The 18,981-nt window shown below is 41.3% G+C and overlaps 1 protein-coding gene across 1 annotated transcript in view; it reads right to left on the bottom strand.

Annotated features, from left to right (window-relative positions):
- The window catches only part of LOC133996800 (collagen alpha-1(XIV) chain-like), a 204,443-nt gene that overhangs the window by 109,650 nt on the left and 75,812 nt on the right, over window positions 1–18,981 (bottom strand). The window contains 10 exon segments of the mRNA XM_062436384.1: window positions 5,333–5,478; window positions 5,910–6,036; window positions 10,994–11,163; window positions 12,242–12,403; window positions 15,488–15,652; window positions 17,061–17,151; window positions 17,154–17,182; window positions 18,133–18,193; window positions 18,195–18,254; window positions 18,256–18,293. Of these exon segments, the coding sequence (XP_062292368.1) occupies window positions 5,333–5,478; window positions 5,910–6,036; window positions 10,994–11,163; window positions 12,242–12,403; window positions 15,488–15,652; window positions 17,061–17,151; window positions 17,154–17,182; window positions 18,133–18,193; window positions 18,195–18,254; window positions 18,256–18,293 (1,049 nt within the window).

Genomic DNA, 18,981 nt, shown 5'->3' with positions numbered 1-18,981 from the left:
CTACATAGTGTACTGTGTGACTACCGACCCCGCTCTCCCCTACATAGTGTACTGTGTGACTACCGACCCCGCTCTCCCCTACATAGTGTACTGTGTGACTACCGACCCCGCTCTCCCCTACATAGTGTACTGTGTGACTACCGACCCCGCTCTCCCCTACATAGTCTACTGTGTGACTACCGACCCCGCTCTCCCCTACATAGTCTACTGTGTGACTACCGACCCCGCTCTCCCCTACATAGTCTACTGTGTGACTACCGACCCCGCTCTCCCCTACATAGTGTACTGTGTGACTACCGACCCCGCTCTCCCCTACATAGTGTACTGTGTGACTACCGACCCCGCTCTCCCCTACATAGTGTACTGTGTGACTACCGACCCTGCTCTCCCCTATATAGTCTACTGTGTGACTACCAACCCTGCTCTCCCCTATATAGTCTACTGTGTGACTACCGACCCCGCTCTCCCCTACATAGTCTACTGTGTGACCACCGACCCTGCTCTCCCCTACATAGTGTACTGCAGAGACGTGTGTGAGAACTTTGTTTAACTGCTCACAGTCGAACATGTTCATGGGAAACACAGCAGACCAGATAGTTTATCATATTCAGTGTTTTCTTTTCTTTTCTTTTTTCCAGCAGGATGATAAACTCTCTGCTGTTGTGACACAAAGTGAACTTTTCTTATCTTTCACTGTGAGCCAAAAAATACAAAACTGGATGTATTTAAAAAGAAAAAGTTATATTTGGCAGAATGTTTTTCTCCATCTGCTCCTCTTGTCTGCTCAGCCCATTAATAAATGGACACCAACAGAAATGAGATGTTCTGCCAACTTTTTTAGGAGTCCTTCTTCTTCCTTCGTAGCTGATGTACAAAGTTTAGATTTTTTTTAATAATTTTTTTTTTCACTATTATTATCATATGCTTTATATACTGGTTATTTTAATTTTTTTATTATATTTATTTTTTTATTGAACAAAATAATGATTTGATTATCATACCTTGTTTTCATTATTATCATTATTATTATTAATATGTTATATATTTATTTTATTTCTATTATTTTTTCTTTATATGCATATTTTTTAATGTATTTATTTTTAATTGAACAGAATATGCAAGCAACCAGTCATTCCAGTTAATACAATAAAAAAATAAAATAAAAAATAAAAAAACACAAAGTAAACATAACAGTTTCAATAGAAAAGACAAACAAATAAATAAATAAATAAATAAAAATGGCATAAGTGACTTCTTCAATTAAAGTAGATTTTGATTACAGACATACTTTTTTATAATTTTTTATACAATATAAAGACTCAAAATCTATCTAATTAAATTTATTAATAATAATAATTAAGATTTTTTGTTTATATAAAGCTGGAGCCAAAAGGTTAGAATAAAACAGCTAATCTGTCTCTACCTGAACCTCTAAAGCTCAAAACACCACATTTTACACTTCACATCAGTTAAAAAACCTGATTTGACTATTTTTGTCGTCTAATCTTTGTGTCATTAAACACAGATGTTTGTCTTTAAATGACTTTAATATGTAACAGAGAGGCTGCTGCAGTGTGAACACAGCATTAGTTTATTATCTTATATACTAACAGAGAGGCTGCAGTGTGAAGACAGCATTAGTTTATTATCTTATATACTAACAGAGAGGCTGCAGTGTGAAGACAGCATTAGTTTATTATCTTATATACTAACAGAGAGGCTGCAGTGTGAAGACAGCATTAGTTTATTATCTTATATACTAACAGAGAGGCTGCAGTGTGAAGACAACATTAGTTTATTATCTTATATACTAACAGAGAGGCTGCAGTGTGAAGACAGCATTAGTTTATTATCTTATATACTAACAGAGAGGCTGCAGTGTGAAGACAACATTAGTTTATTATCTTATATACTAACAGAGAGGCTGCAGTGTGAAGACAGCATTAGTTTATTATCTTATATACTAACAGAGAGGCTGCAGTGTGAAGACAGCATTAGTTTATTATCTTATATACTAACAGAGAGGCTGCAGTGTGAAGACAACATTAGTTTATTATCTTTTATACTGAGAGAACAAGATAGGACGTGTTAATGAGCGAGCTGTAGAAACATGTTCTATTATTACTTTAATTTGGGTGAAATATGTAAGTAAGAGGCAGTTGAGGTAAAGATTGTAGACGGATAAAGAACACGACTGAATGTGAGCTGTCAATCAAAGCAAACATCAGTGTGAGCTGTGTAGTGTTGCTCTGCTGGAAATCTACCAAACCAACATCTCACAGTAAGTGGAGGGAAAGTGTTTTGGCAAATTTAAAGCTTGAAAAACTTAAGATACTCCACTGATTCTCCACTACAGGGTCAGTACAAGTATTATACTGGAAGCCTTTCCTCTTTTATAATGAATAAAATGTTTTATCCAAACATGAAGCATTAAGTCTGGGTTCCCCCAAACATCCGGCCCACCGAGGGGTTCAATCCGGCCCACCTTCCTTCCTGTCTTCTTTTCCTTCCTTCCATCTTTCCTTCCTGTCTTCTTTTCCTTCCTTCCTTCCTTCCATCTTTCCTTCCTGTCTTCTTTTCCTTCCTTCCTATCTTCATTCCATCTTTCTGTCCTATCTTCCTTACCTACCTTCCTTCCTTCCTTCCTTCCTTCCATCTTTCCTTCCTTCCTGTCTTCTCCTTCCTTCCTTCCTGTTTTCTTTTTCATTCCTTCCTTCCTTCCTTCCTTCCTTCTTTTTAATAATCCAGCCCACATCAGATCAAATTGGCCTTTTTGTGGCTCTAATTTGTACCTTTGAATATCTCTATCAGCATTTCTGTTTTATCTAACCTTTTATCCAGTTGTTTTATTTTGTGGTTTAAACATTAATCTGCACGTCAACGGCTTTGAGCAAAGACCATGAATGTATTATAAGAGCCACCATAAATGACGTCCATTCATTCCTATAAGAATTGCTTGGCTGATGCGTACGCAAAAGGAAAAATAATGGTTTACTTCCATGTTATGCGGCCCACAGACTTTACATTGTAATAAGACAAATATTAAAACTCCATGGATCAAAAGTTCATTATAGAAAGAGTCATAATTGAGCTTCTCTGCTGTTTGAGGTGTCCTATCAACAGTTTTACAGACGTCTCTTTTTACAAAAATCGTCCTTTTTTTGAAGCTGCAATACCGCGAGTGACCACTAGGAGGAATCGGCTGCTACGCCGAGCGACAGCGCTGTGATACAACTTTAATTAGCTGCCTGATCTTAATGTCTGACTTTATATTCTTGGATAAAAGACAGAAACATATATTCCTGGACTCTGTGACAAGAAGAACATTGGGTCACAAACACCACATCTCTCTCACTTCTATAATTTGTTGGCATGAATTTACTTTTTAGGGATATGAATCTTTTTAGTATTAGTTATAAAACCTTCCCACCTCGCCTGCTGTCACTCTGTAAAGATTCTTCCTGTGCTTCTCTGAGTCAGACCGGACTGCATTTGATTCGGGGGCTTTGGCTCAAGACGAGTCCCCACTCTCAGAGCTGAGAGCTTATCCTCCGCCACTGGAAAGCATCCATCCTCATTCTGAATTCCTTCCTAAATTATTTTTTATTGCTTTCCGCCTGAAGGGAAATGTGACAGGCGGAGTAATGAGGTCTAATGGGGGAAGGAGAGGAGATGCAGACGGCTGGTTGAACACCTCCGAACCTCCACTCATCCATCTCATCCATCTCACCTGTGATCATTTCTTTAAACTGGGTCAAAAGCCCTGTGATTTAACCTTTGTGTCGTCCTCCCGGGTCAAATTGACCCCGTCTGTTTTGACTGTTCCTTCATTCCTCCCTCCCTCCTTCTCTTTTTTTTCCTTCCTCTCTTTCCTCCTTTCATTCCTTCCTTCCTTCCTTCAGTCTGTCCTAGCTCCCTCCCTCCTTCTCTTTTTCTTTCCTCCCTCCTTTCCTCCTTTCCTTCCTCCCTCCCTCCCTCCTACCTTCCTTCCTTCCTTCTTTCCTCCGTCCTTCCTCCCTTCCTTCCTCCCTCCCTCCTTTCCTTCCTCCTTCCTTTCCTTCTTTCCTCCCTCCTTTCATTCCTTCTTCCTCCCTTCCTTCCTTACTCCTTTCCTCCCTCCTTGCCTTCCTTCTTCCTCCCTTCCATCCATCCTTCCTCCCTCCCTCCTTTCCTTCTTTCTTCCTCCCTTCCTTGACTCGAGGACAACAGGAGGGTTAAAGAAAACTCCCTCATTCATCTGCCTGTCTTAATATTTGTTTTCAATGTTCTCGTACCTGTTGATGCTCGTCTCAGTATGTGACTGTCTACAACACAGTTCACCCTTTCTCTTACCTTTCATCTCCATCTCCTCCCTCCATCTCCTCCCTTCCTTCCTTCTACCTCCCTTCCTTCCTTCCTCCTTTCCTTCCTTCCTTCTTCCTCCCTTTCCTTCCTTCCTTCCTTCCTCCTTTCCTCCCTTTCCTTCCTTCCTTCCTTCCTCCCTTCCTTCCTTGACTCGAGGACAACAGGAGGGTTAAAAAAGCCAATAAATGTAAAACCAACCGTCTCCAGACTGATGAACAAATGACCAGTGTGACTTGTAATTGATCTATTTGCTCTGTTCTCTATATTTATGGACGAGGAAATAAACCAATACTATGTTTTATTTAATTGGATGTGAAGAATAGTGGAGAGAATTACATTATTTTTTTGTAGAGCTTAGAAATACCCTCAAGCATCTTTCCTCCTTTTCTCTCATTTCTTCCTTTTGTTCCCTTCATCTCTTCACCTCTGTCTCATCTCCCTCAGTGAGTGAGCTGTGTATAAAAAGGAGGATGCGATCGATATGAGAATGTAGGCAAAAAAAAACAGAAACACACACACATGAAAAAGAACTTTGTACTTTGAAGTCACTCAATCAGAGTTACAAAGCCGGGCGTTGAAGGTTAGCTCCATGATTGAGGAAGAGGGAAGGAAAGGCGGAAGGAAGGAAAGAGGAAGGGAGGAAGGAAGACGGAAGAAGGAAGGGAGGAAGGAAAGAAGGAAAGAAGGAGGGAGGGAGGGAGGAAGGAAAGGAAGGAAGGATGGAGGAAAGAAGGAAAGAAAGAAGGAAGGTAAGAGGGAGGGAGGAAAGAAGGAAGGAGGGAGGGAGAAAGGGAGAAAGGGAAAGAGGAAGAGAGGAAGGAAGGGAAGAAGGACAGAGGAAAGAGGAAGGGAGGAATGTGGGGGGGAGGAAAGAAGGAAGGGAGGAAGGAAACGAAGGAAGGAAGGAAGGAGGGAAGGAAAGAAGGAACAGTCAAGACAGATGGGACAACAATACAAACACACACAAACACACACAGACACTCCTCACCTCCTTCTCGTCGGCCAGGTCTCCCTCCGTCAGAGGAGCGTAGAGGATCATGTACCCAGAAGCCCCGGCGGCGGTCCTCCAGCGGACCCTCATGGTGCTGTGACTGATGTCAAACAGCTCGAGGTCGTTGACCATCGGCAGAGCCACTGCAGGACACACACGAGGAACACACACATCACGTTTTTACCCTTAATCCCTGTTAACTTACATACTGTTAAAGTCAAAATTGACCCATTTTTACATTTGGCAACAATGACATCACATTAAATGACTTTATTCAAGACTGTAATTTGTCCTAAAGTGGTCCAAAATATACAAAACTGGAAATATTGCAAAATGATTTATATTTTGTGCAGCTTTGTCAGTGTTGATTAATGGTTTTAATGGTTATAATGAACCCTGTCTTTCAATTTTTTTTAAGTTTAAGTTGAAACAACAAGCTGATAAAGCCTTTTTTTAAGGTTTAGGATGCAAATGATGTTGCTCATGGGGCAAATCTATACTTTATCTCCATTATCTCCACCCCCCCCCCCCCCCTCCCTCCTCCCTCCATCATTATGTAAACATTTAGACTTACATGTGGTGGCGCTTCCTCTCAGGGCTTCGCTGGCGGAGCTGCGATAGACGGCGAACACGGCCACCTGGTACTCCGTCAGAGAGTTCAGATAGTTCAGCTCCACGCTGTTCTCCGTCCCCTGAACCACCTTAAAAAAGACCAGAATACATACTGGGTGAGTGCTACAATAAGACGGAGTATTAGGGCCAAACTAAGAGGGAAAATACATAAATAAAACATTTTAAGAAGCAATTTATTTCAAAGTCGTGATACTGATATTAATTTGATGCTGATGAGCCAAAAGATGAAGTATTTCCTTATTTGTGAAACCGATACCAAAGTATAACTTCACAAGATGCTCAACATTCCTCATTTTAACGCAGAGAGTTCTCATAAAATTACGACTTTATTCTCGTTATATATTACGACTTTATTCTCGTAATGTTACGACTTTATTCTCGTAATGTTACGACTTTATTCTCCTAATGTTACGACTTTATTCTCCTAATGTTACGACTTTATTCTCGTAATTTTACGACTTTATTCTCCTAATGTTACGACTATTCTCGTAATGTTACGACTTTATTCTCGTAATGTTACGACTTTATTCTCCTAATGTTACGACTATTCTCGTAATGTTACGACTTTATTCTCCTAATGTTACGACTATTCTCGTAATGTTACGACTTTATTCTCCTAATATTACGACTTTATTCTCGTAATGTTACGACTTTATTCTCCCAATATTACGACTTTATTCTCGTTATATATTACAACTTTTTTCTCGCAATATTACGACTTTATTCTTGTTATATATTACGACTTTTTTCTTGCAATATCACGACTTTATTCTCGTAATGTTACGACTTTATTCTCGTAACTTAAAAAAAAAAACAAGTTCTTATTCTGGCCCTAATACTCCTTCATACTACAACTCTCCATGGTAGCAGATTTTAATTCTATAACTTTATGACCCTTTTTTTTTTTAATGCTAAGATGAAGAAATAAAAGCACACAGATAAAAGTCGGCTCCGGTTTGTCGTGTTCATTACTGTGACTCACTTCATGAGTCGCTCAGGGACTTAAATCACTGACTCCATTAATTCTTTAAAAATAACTTTAATCATCTCTAATTTTGTTCTCTTTTGTAACAAACGGCAGCACTTGTGTGTGTCAAAAAGTATTAACATTTCCCAGAAGCCTCCCTCTCGTTTATTAGCCCATCGCATATTGCACGGCTGTAAAAAAGAAAAAAGAGAAAAAGAAAAAGAAGCACCACATGTTGCTGTAGGCGTTCAGCTCTTCTCCAAAGAGATTTAAATTAAGTGTAACTAGATCAGATTAGCTTTGATGAAACCTCAGTTTTTTTTTCCTCGTGGGGGGGAAAACGAGCCGTTCCAGCTGCAAGTTGTAATAAACATCAAAGAGAAATAAGAGAGAAGAGAAAGATGTATAAACATAAATATAAAGAACATTACAGTGGTGCTTATATACTGCAGGTAGGAGACCTTTAACCCTCCTGTTGTCCTCACGTCAAGGAAGGACAGGAGGAAAGGGATGAGGAAGGGAGGAAAGGAAGGAAAGGAGTAAGGAAGGAAGGAAGGAAGGAAGGAAGGAAGGGAGTAAAGAGAGAGGAAGGAACAAAAGAGAGAAGGAGGGAGGGAGGAAGGACAGACAGAAGGAAGGAAGGAAAGAAGGAACGGTCAAAACAGACGGGGATGAAAGAATGGAAGGAAAGAAGGAAGGAAGGAAGGAAGGAAGGAAAGAAGGAAGGAAGGAAGGAAAGGAGGAAGGAGGTGGGCAGGGAGGGAGGAAGGGAAAAAAGAAGGAAGGAAGGAAGGAAAGGAGTAAGGAGGGAGGGAGGAAAAGAGGAAGGAAGTAAGGAGAGACGGAAGGTAAGAAGGAAAGGAGCAAGGAAGGAAGGGGAGGAAAGAAGGAAAGGAAGGAAGGAAAGGAGTAAGGAGGGAGGGAGGGATGAAAAGAGGAAGGAAGTAAGGAGAGAAGGAAGGGAGGAAGGAAGGAAAGGAGCAAGGAAGGAAGGAAGGAAGGAAAGGAGGAAGGAAGGCAGGAAGCAAGGAAGGATGGAAGGAAGGATGGAAGGAAGTGAGGAAAGAATTATGGAAGGAAGATGGAGCAAAGAAAAAGGGAAGGAGGGGAAGAACGAAGGAAAAATTAAAGAGAGAGGGAAGAAGGAAGGAAAGAAAGAACAGTCAGGAGGACGACAGGAGGGTTAAAGTCAAATATCTGCAGGTGTTTTGCAGTTATGATGTTTTATAATTTGACCTGCAACATATATCACATGTTACTCTCACTGCTGGATGAGGAGGAAGTCGAGGAAACTCATTAAAAAGGGAAAATTAATTCTGCATTAATTAAATGTAAAGTATTATTAACATATGGTGATGCTTCAGGCAGATTTAAATTAACTTCATCTGCCTTTGTTTTTAATTATTAACTCTTCACATAATACACTTTAAATTTGTGTATATTCTGCGTCAGTCACATTAGGAAATATCCACCTAGAGGAAATGTGTATTTGGTGTTTTTACAGCTCTCAAATGTAAAAAAAAAAAAAAAAGGTCTAATTTTTACTCTGAACAGTTTGTAAAGGTTAATAAACTTTAGTTACCCTACTATTAAAAAGATTTAGACTGAGATTAAACAGCTTTATTAATCCCCAATAAGTACATAACAAATAAATATAAAGAACATTTTTTAGAATATAAAGAATAAAACATGTTTAAATGGTGTTTTTTTTCTAAATAGTGCACATTTGCATATATAAAAATGTGTATCAGCTGCACAAAATGTTTTAAAAATGATGCATTTTGTTTCATTTTTTAATATACTGTGGGTCACATTAGGAAAAGTCCATCTAAAATAAATGTGTATATGGTGTTTTTATATTTCTCAGATGTTAAAATGGGTCTAATTGGACCCTGAACAGTATGTAAAGCTTTAAGTAGAACCATTTTTTTCTCATTTATGATGCAAATCGCTCTGAGAGATGAATCTAACTTGCAGGATTGACTGAGCAGCTTTATATCTATATTTCTGCTGCGCTGGAAGTAAAGTCACATGACGATCCTCCCAGACGAACTGATGAAGCATTTAATCTGCCGGCTGGATCAAAGGTGCAGCGGAGCGTTAAGACACGTATGTTAATGTAAATATCTACTGATACGATTCACTGCAGATCTAACTGAGCCAAGCTGCAGTCCATCATCTTTAATCATCTTTATGGAAACTCTACAGTTAAATTTCTGTTAAGGCAGGACCGTAACACCTTTAACCTTCACACTTAAAGGCAGGACCTCCTCATCCTCCTCCTCCTCCTCATCTTCCTCCTTCCTCCTCTTACTACCCCTCCTCCTTCCTCCTTTTTTTCTTCTTCTCCCTTCTTCCTCCTCCTCCTCTCTTCCTCCTCTTCGTCCTCCTCCTTCCTCCTCCCTCCTCCTTCCTCCTCCTTCCTCCTCCTCCCTCATCCTCCTTCCTCCTCCTCCCCCTCTTCTTCCACTTCTTCCTCCTCCTCCCTTATATTCTTCCTTCTCCTCCTCCCCCCCTCCTTCCTACTCCTTCCTCTTCCTCCTTCCTCCGCCTCCTTCTCCTCCTCCCCCTCCCTTCCTCCTTCTCTTCCTCCTCCCCTCTTCCTCCTCTACTTCCCTTCCTCTCCCTCTTCCTTCCTCTTCCTCATTCTTTGCCTTCCTTCCTCCTTCCCTCTTCTTCCTCCTCCTTCTTCCTCCTCCTTCCCCTCATCCTTCCTCTTCCTCCTTCCTCCTCCTTCTTCCTCTTCCTCCTACTCCCTCCTCCTCTTCCTCCTCCCTCCTCTTCCCTTTAAAACAGCATCATATCTGAAGCTCCGTCTCTGCAGGACAAACTCAAGGAACAAAAGTCTCTCTCCGTGAGCTTCATGCAGGAGATGAAATAGATCACAACCAGCTGATCAGGCAGATATATAAATATAAAGCGATACATACCGAGGCACATTTACTTCAACTGTCAACAGGAAAGAAAGAAAAAAAAGAAAAGCTATCTGGATGATGACACCGACGACAGATCTGAGCCAGAGGGAGATTCATCTCAACTCGACAGACTAAACATTTGGCAGCTTTGCACTGCGGGGGAAGTATGTTCACGTCCTTTACTTAAAGAAAAGACGCCATAAATAATAAAGATAAAAACACTCCATTAGAAGTCATTACAGTGAAAATGTCACTGAGATAAAATCACACATATATATATAATGTGGCAAAATGTACTGAAAGTGAGAATTAACCCCAACAGACTGTTTGTACTGTTATATAAAGTTAAGTTATTTAAGTGTATTATACAGGCAGAGATGGGAAGGTTACTTTGGAAATGTAATAGATTACAGATTACTAGTTACTCTATTTAAAATGTAATAGTAATGTAACTATTTCAATGACTTCATCAAAGTAATGTAACTTAAAACTTTTCTAACCAATGTTTTCAGCTGTTTGGGTAAGTGTTCCTTCCTTCCTTCCTTCCTTCCTTCCTTCCATCTGTCCTTCCTTCCTTCCTTCTTCTCTCTTCCTTCCTTCCTTTGTTTGTTCCTTCCTATTTTCCTTCCTTCCTTCCTTCCTCCCTCCCTTCTATTCTTCCTTCCTCCCTTCCTATTTTCCTTCCTTTCTTTCTTCCTCCCTTTCTTCCTATTTTCCTTCCTTCCTTCCTTCCTTCCTTTCTCCTACCTAAGATCTAAGTTCAGCTGTTAGGGTAAGAATTCCCCTCCATCTGTCCTTTCTTCCTTCTTTCCTTCTGTCCTTCCTTCCTTCCTCCCTTCCTTCCTAAGATCTAAGTCCAGCTGTTTTTCATGGATACTGACATGATTTATAAGGGAGATCATTTCTTATAAAGCAACATTTATCTCTCATTTGAAAATGTATTCATTAGTTCATGTAGATGTTGGAATATAAAATAAAGATATTTGATGAATAAAGTGAGTTTAATTGGTACTGTGACTCCATTTAAGCTCATGTGTGCTCCAAATAAACCCACATCATGATTTATTCACTAAATATAAAGAAAAATATTGATTTTAAAGAATTAAAAACATCAATATATGCATTCAGTAACATGTTAAATACCTTTTCATCCGGCTGTCCTCCGCTGGCTGGATAATAAACCACTCTGTATTTCTCCACCTCGCCCGACGCGTGAGTCCACGTCACCTGGAAACTGCGAGCGGTGATGTCAGAGGTCACCAGGTCACGGGGCGGAGCCACAGAGGCGGGCGGGGGGGCAGGTTCTCCTCCACCTGGAGAAGAAGAAGAAGAAAAGAAATCAGACGCTGCATCTATTTTATGTTGAATTCATGTAATAAATACTGAAGCAGCAACTGTGAACACTATGGTTCAATCTTTATGGTATTATATTTTCCATTTAACCCTCCTGTTGTCCTCGAGTCAAGGAAGCAAGGGAGGAAGAAGGAAGGATGGGAGGGAGGAAGGAAGGAAGGGAGGAAGAAGGAAGGAAGGGAGGAAGGCAGGGAGGAAGGAAGAAGGAAGGGAGGGAGGAAAAAGGAAGGAAAGGAGGGATGAAAGAAAGGAAGGAAGGAAGGACGGAGGAAAGAAGGATGGAAGGAAGGAAGGAAGGAAGGAGGGAGGGAGAAAGGAAGGGAGGAAAGAATAAAGGGAGGAAGGGAGGAAGGGAGGGGGAAGGAGGGAGGGAGGGAGAAAGGAAGGGAGGAAGGAAGGAAAGAAGAAAGGGAGGATGGGAGGAAGGGAGGGGGAAGGAAGGAAGGAAGGAAGGAAGGAAGGAAGGAAGGAAGGAAGGAAGGAAGGAAGGAAGGAAGGAAGGAAGGAAAGAGAGAGGAAGGAACAAAAGAGAGAAGGAGGGAGGGAGGAAGGACAGACAGAAGGAAGGAAGGAAAGAAGGAACGGTCAAAACAGACGGGGTCAATTTGACCCAGGAGGACGACACGAAGGTTAATGAAAATAACTTCCATAAACACCTCGTCAGCAGATGATTGGATGAGATGTGTGCAATGCATTCTGGGTGTTGTAGGAATCCCTCCTTTAGAGCAGTTTTATGGGGGAACCTACAGCCTCTTATTCTCCGTTTTCTCTCATCACAGGGCACCAGATTGCACATTCCTACCTCACAGGTGACCTAGTTTTAAAGATTCATCATATTCACAGCAGTGAAATTTTCCCTTCAAGTTGGGGGCGAGTCATTACTTAGATGAAATCACTTCATCTTATATTAGATTGGGACCCAGGTTTTTATTGCTCGGGGAGCTCCTGCAGTCATAATTATAACTAACGGCATCAACAGAGCGGTAACCCGTCTTCAACCCATCAGACCTGTCGAATAAAACGAGCCGCTGTTCAAACCTTTGATCTGCCTGTCCAGATCATCCACTCGATCGCAGACCGTCTTAGTGAGACCTTCAACGATGTCGCTCATCACGCTGAAGTCCGCAACGTTGTAGACGTGAGTTTCCTCGGGAGGGGAGGCGATCGCCTTCAGCTCGTTCTCATCAGCATTTTTAACACCTGGAGAGAAAGAGGGAGAGAGAGAGATGGAGAGAGGGAGAGAGAGAGAGGGAGAGAGTTAGAGAGAGAGAGAGAGAGGGAGGGAGGAAGAGAGAGAGAGAGAGAGAGAGAGACAGAGGGAGAGAGAAAGAGAGATGGAGAGAGAGAGAGAAAGAGGGGGAGAGAGAGAGAAAGAGAGAGAGAGAGGGAGAGAGAAGAGGAAGATAGAGAGTGAGATAAAGAGACAGAGGGAGAGAGAGATAAAGAGAGAGAGAGAGATAAAGAGAGAGGGAGAGAGAGAGCAAGAGAGAGAGAGAGAGAGAGAGAGAGAGAGAGAGAGAGAGAGAAAGATGATTGGAGATTTTATTGACAGTGTGTCAAATCTTAGTTGACACGTTTTTGATGATGCAACAGGTCACTGAACATTTCAAACTCTAAATAAATATATATATGAAAGTAAGACAGTGCTTGTAAAAGAATAAAATAATCCTAACCTCTACCTGTCCTTCTGCCCTGATGGTGTCAATGAACCAAAACAACATGTAAGATTTAACAGACCTGAAGACTTACTGATCATCATTCTGCCAACAACTACAAACTAGCTTCCAACGACTGCTGGACAGTGTCTGAATGAAGCTCAGACTAAAGCTGCCTTGGTGAAGCGTGCTGGAGGAACTGTGCTGCTGTGTGTTACATATTTCAGCCAAACTCAGACCACCAGGTTTTAACATTGATTTCCCTCCTTTGAGTATTTCACTAGTTTTGGTTTTCTGCAGAATACCCTAAAAAAATCAGTTTGAAGAGACTCGTAATCCATCACACTGACCCTCTATGTTTTATGTATGTTATTTTTAAGTTAAACCTAATGATTATTTTTCATTATTAATTAAGTTGATTATGAGGAATCTCTCTTTTCACATCTTCACAACCCTTTAAACTGTTTAAAAGAGTAGTAGACGAGTAGATATCCCTTTTAAAAGAGTTGTAGACGAGTAGATAACCCTTTTAAAAGAGTTGTTAGACGAGTAGATAACCCTTTTAAAAGAGTAGATAACCCTTTAAAAGAGTAGATAACCCTTTAAAAAGAGTAGATAACCTTTTAAAAGAGGAGTAGACGAGTATATAACCCTTTTAAAAGAGTATATAACCTTTTAAAAGAGTAGATAACCTTTTAAAAGAGTAGATAACCTTTTAAAAGAGGAGTAGACGAGTATATAACCCTTTTAAAAGAGTATATAACCTTTTAAAAGAGTAGATAACCTTTTAAAAGAGTAGATAACCTTTTAAAAGAGGAGTAGACGAGTATATAACCCTTTTAAAAGAGTATATAACCTTTTAAAAGAGTAGATAACCTTTTAAAAGAGTAGATAACCTTTTAAAAGAGGAGTAGACGAGTATATAACCCTTTTAAAGAGTAGATAACCCTTTTAAAGAGTAGATAACCCTTTTAAAAGAGTAGTAGACGAGTAGATAACCCTTTTAAAAGAGTAGTAGACGAGTAGATAATCCATTTAAAAGAGTAGATAACCCTTTAAAAAGAGTAGATAACCTTTTAAAAGAGGAGTAGACGAGTATATAACCCTTTTAAAAGAGTAGATAACCCTTTTAAAAGAGTAGTAGACGAGTAGATAACCCTTTTAAAGAGTAGTAGACGAGTAGATAATCCATTTAAAAGAGTAGATAACCCTTTAAAACCATTTCATAGAGGTCTTAATATTAGTAAGACTACTACTCATATTGTTTTTTTTGTGGAACTGAAAAAGGAAAACATGTTTTTACTGGAATTTTTGATCCAAACTAAGAAAAAAACCTAAATGAAGGACTGAGCCGAACTGGTCAGCAGCACAGACTTTGATGGTTTGTAGTTGGACACCATCAGGGTCGGCTGCCTCGTTAAGACTCAAGGCGACTTTAACTGCTGTCAGACTTCATCAGCATTAATCAATAGCTGGGCTTCAGTCGTCAGAGCAACAGATGACAGGATGCTCTCATGAGAAGCACAACATTAATATTCATCAAAACCCTGAAGAAGACTGGTTTGTGTCTCATTAACATTCATCCCAGAACCGAGGGAACTGGGATTACTGGTCTCATAGGCAGTAATAGATTTAATGCAGCCTGAACATCTTTCCTTTAATCCTTTTATATATATGCAGTTTATTTCTTCTAGCTCCTTTTGAGCTGTTTTCTTCCTATTATAGACTCCTTTGTCACCCAAGGCATCATTAATTGTTTTGCAGAGAATAGCAGACTTTGACACAGTAATTAATCCAACAGGTGACTGTCAAGAGATGCTGTTGTGATTATTTTTCCATCATATAAAAATAAAGTCTAATCAGTGCAATGAAAACATCACCAAGAAGAGGGGGGGCAACTTAGCAATAAAACTTTTCTTAACCTTCCTGTTGTCCTCGAGTCAAGGAAGGAAGGGAGGAAGAAGGAAAGAAAGGAGGGAGGAAGGAAGGATGGAAGGGAGGGAGGGAGGAAGGGAGGGAGGAAGGAACGAAGGGAGGAAGAAGGAAGGAAGAGAGGGAGGAAGGAAAGGAGGGAGGGAGGAAGGAAGGAAGAAGGAAGGAAGGAAAGGAGGGGGGAAGGAAGAAGGAAGGAAAGGAAGGAATGGAGGAAGAAGTAGGGAAGGAAAAGAGGGAGGAAGGAAGGGAGGAAAGAAGGAAGGAAGGAAGGAAGGTAGGTAGGAGGGAGGGAGGGAGGGAACAAGGAAGGAGGGAGGTAGAAAGGAAAAGAGGAAGGGAGGAAGGAAGGAAGGAAAGAAGGACAGAGGAAAGAAGGAAGGTAATGGGGAGGAAAGAAAGAGAGAAGGAGGGAGGGAGGGAGGAAAGAAGGACAGACAGAAGGAAGCAAGGGAGGAAAAGAAGGAACAGTCAAAACAGACGAGGACGACTCGAAGGATAAATGGTCAAATAAAGGAAATAACTTGTTTTATCTTTGTTTGTCTATAAGAGAGAAGGTTGAATTATAATGAATTAGAGCTCAAACTGCAGCCTGATGAGTCGTTATTCATCATTCCCTTGTTTTATAGCCTCAGATCATTATTCACTGTGTAAGTAATGTATTCAGATTATTAGTGTCGGTGTTGTTGGGTCGTACCGATGGCAAACAGCTCGATCCCGGCTTCCCGCAGGCTCTGAGCTGGAGGTATGACATCATCCTGAGACTTCCCGTCGGTGATGAGGATTCCTATTTTGGGAACGCCGGGTCTGGATCCGGACTCTGGTTTAAAGCTGTTCTCCAGGATGAAAGTCAGAGCCAGACCTGGAGAGACACACAGACAGATTAAAGGAGTAATTACACCGTTACAGAAGGACTTCACTCCTTACTACAACCAGAGTCAGGAAGGTTACAGATTACTAGTTACTCTATTTTAAATGTAATATGTAATGTAACTATTTCAATGACTTCATCAAAGTAATGTAACTTATTACATTTGATGACTTTTCTAATTTTCTAACCAATGTTTTCAACTGTTTGGGTAAATGTTCTCTCCATCTGTCCTTTCATTCCTTCCTTCTTTCCTTTTTTTGTTCATTCATTCATTCCTCCCTTCCTTCTTTCCTCTCTTATTTTCCTTCCCTTCCTTCCATATGTCCTTCCTACCTTCAATCTTTCCTTCCTTTTTTCCTTCCTTCCTTCCTTCTTTGCTTTCTTCGTTCATTCGTTCCTTCCTTCCTCCCTCCGTCCCTCCCTTCCTTTCTTCCTTCCTCCCTCCCTTCCTTTCTTCCTTCCTTTCTCCCTGCCTTCCTTCCTTCCTCCCTCGCTCCCTTCCTTCCTTCCTCCCTCCCTCCCTCCCTTCCTTTCTTCCTCCCTATTTTCCTTCCTTCCTTCCTTCTTAAGATCTAAGTTCAGCTGTTAAGGTAAATGTTCCCATTAAGCACCAAAATCTAAGTTCAGCGGTTTTCCATGGATGTGACACATCCAGTTGTGTGCAAGAATTAGCCTTTATATCTTACAATAGACTGGAAATAATACTTTTTTATACTTTGTTTTGACATGCTGTATCCATCATCATCTGGGCAAAGTGACTGTTAATGTAATCAACAATTAAAACAGACTGACAGCAGAAGATTAGAGCCATTTATAGAACTTTTAAAACAATAGTTGTGATATTAAGTGAAAGGCCTGTATGACAGTGTGACAGCACTCACAGTTTCCCTCGAAGGTATAGTTTAATGAACAGGATGGGTTGTTGTTTAGGGTCAATCATACAAAACAACAATAACTAACCCTGTGATGCAGTTCTCCTGTTAATGAGCAATCAGCAGGAACAATATGAATACTGTATATATTAGCTGTTGCATCTATAATTCAAACCTGATTGATGGATTTAAAGTAAACTTTGAAACATATTCACCATCATACTTGTTGAGTATCAGTGGAGCACCAAGGCATTTCCATCTACTGCCTGAGGTTAGGATAATGTTAAAACTTTAATTGAACTACGTTTTCGCCTCCTGACTCACAGTCTGGTCTTATCAGCTCAAGGCTGTAAGGAAACAAACATTGCAGCACATCACTGAAGCCAACTGCACCGGAGTGAATACATTAAGCCGAAGGTAGAGGACTGCTTTGTTCCAAGTGGACCTCGGGGTGTTATCTGTTACCTGTGATGGTACGAGGGAGCATAATAGCCGGAGGGAGGCTGGGGTTTGGTTTGGCAGCGTACCTGTCAGTGTGTTTCCTCCTTTATACGGAAGGTTCTTCACAGCATCGATCACGGAGCCTTTGGTGGTGTGAGCGTTAAGATTGCCACTCGATCCTCTGGGTCTCCGCTGTACTGAGCCAGGCCTGCACACATTTAGTGTTGTTTTTGAGTTTTTTTTATATTGCACCAAATACAAATGTTCCTGTGCATCATTTTAACCCTCCTGTTGTCCTCGAGTCAAGGAAGGAAGGAAGAAAAGGAGGTGGGGAAGGGAGGAAGAGGGAAGGAAGGGAGGGGGGGAGGGAAGAAGGAAGGATGGCAGGGAGGAAGAAGGAAGGAAGGGAGGGAGGGAAGGGAGGAAGAGGGAAGGAAGGGAGGGAGGGAGGGAGGAAGGAAGGATGGCAGGGAGGAAGAAGGAAGGAAGGGAGGGAGGAAGGATGGAAGGGAGGAAGAAGGAAGGAAAGGAGGGAGGGAGGAAGGAAAGGAGGGAAGAAGGACAGAGGATAGAAGGAAGGTAATGGGGAGGAAAGAAAGAGAGGAGGAAGGAATGAAGGAAGGAAGGAAAGAGGGAAGGAAAGATGGAGGGATGGAGGAAGGAAGGACAGAAGGAAGGAAGAAAGGGGATGGAGGAAGGAAAGAAGGAAGGCAGGAGGGAAGGAAAGAAGAACGGAGGAGGGAAGGAAGGACAGAATGAAGGAAGAAAAGAAAGAGAGTGGAAGGAAGGAAGGGAGGAAAGAAAGAAGGAACAGTAAAAAACAGACGGGGTCAATTTGACCCGGAGAGGACGACACAAAGGTTAAAAACATTTCCTAAAGAAACCCTAAATGCTTCCACAAAACAGATGAAAAAAATGACTAAAGTTCAACCTACAGTTAGTTTGAGTAACAGCTTCCAAGTCTAGTTACTGTAGCAACTATGAGATGGAGTGAGTAAAGAGACTTAAAACTATCAAGAGAGAGACATTTCAATCATTATTGCTGTTATATTTTCATGTCTTAGGTAAAATAGGACATGATATTGTGTGTTAGGAGCTGTATGTGAGGTTAAGATGGTTTTACAACTAAAAAAACCCAGAAACGTAAAACCTCCTTACCGATCCTGGTCTTGTCAAACTCCACGGAGAAAGCCTTGACCAGGTTTTCCAGGAACGTCCGGGACCAGCCTGAAGTTGATGCGGCCGATACTCCAGGAGCCGTCCACCAGAATCACAATGTCATGCTACGGCTGGAGTCTTACACATAAACCCGTCTTCATCTAAAGATGCACAGAGAGACAAAGAAAGAGAAAGAAGATGCATTAATGAGAGGGAACATTTTGCAACAGCTGAGGTGGCAGCGTGGTGGAGACAGTTTGGGGACAGTTCAGGTTTACAGGAACGATAACGTTAAAACTATATGCAATAAAATGTATCTCCATAAATGTAATAAAAGGTCAAATTGACCCCGTCTGTTTGACTGTTCCTTCTTTCCTCCCTTCCTTCCTTCCGTCTGTACTTGCTCCATCCCCCTTTCTTCCTTCCTCCTCCTTCCTTCCTTCCTTCCTCCCTCCCTCCCTCCCTCCCTCTTCTCTCTTTCTTTCCTCTGTCCTTCTTTCCTTCCTTCCCTCTCTCCCCTTCTTTCCTACCTCCTTTCCTTCTTCCTCCCTCCCTCCCTCCCTCCCTCCTTTCCTTCCCTTCCTCCCTCCTTTCCTTCCTCTTCTTCCTCCTTTCTTTCCTTCTTCCTCCCTCCATTTCTTCCTTCCCTCCTTCCTTCCTTCTTCCTCCCTTCTCCCTTCCTCCTTTCCTTCATTCTTCCTTCCTCCCTTCCTTCTTCCTTTCTTCCTCCCTCCTTTCCTTCCTTCTTCCTCCCTCCCTTTTTTCCTTCCTTCCTCCCTTCTTCCTCCCTCCTTTCCTTCCTTCCTTCCTTCCTCCCTCCCTCCCTTCCTTGACTGGAGGACAACAGGA

Source organism: Scomber scombrus, chromosome 16, assembly GCF_963691925.1.
Source record: "Scomber scombrus chromosome 16, fScoSco1.1, whole genome shotgun sequence".
NCBI lineage: Eukaryota > Metazoa > Chordata > Actinopteri > Scombriformes > Scombridae > Scomber > Scomber scombrus.
Note: the sequence above shows the minus strand (reverse complement) of the source record. Positions and strands in the feature narration are given on the sequence as shown.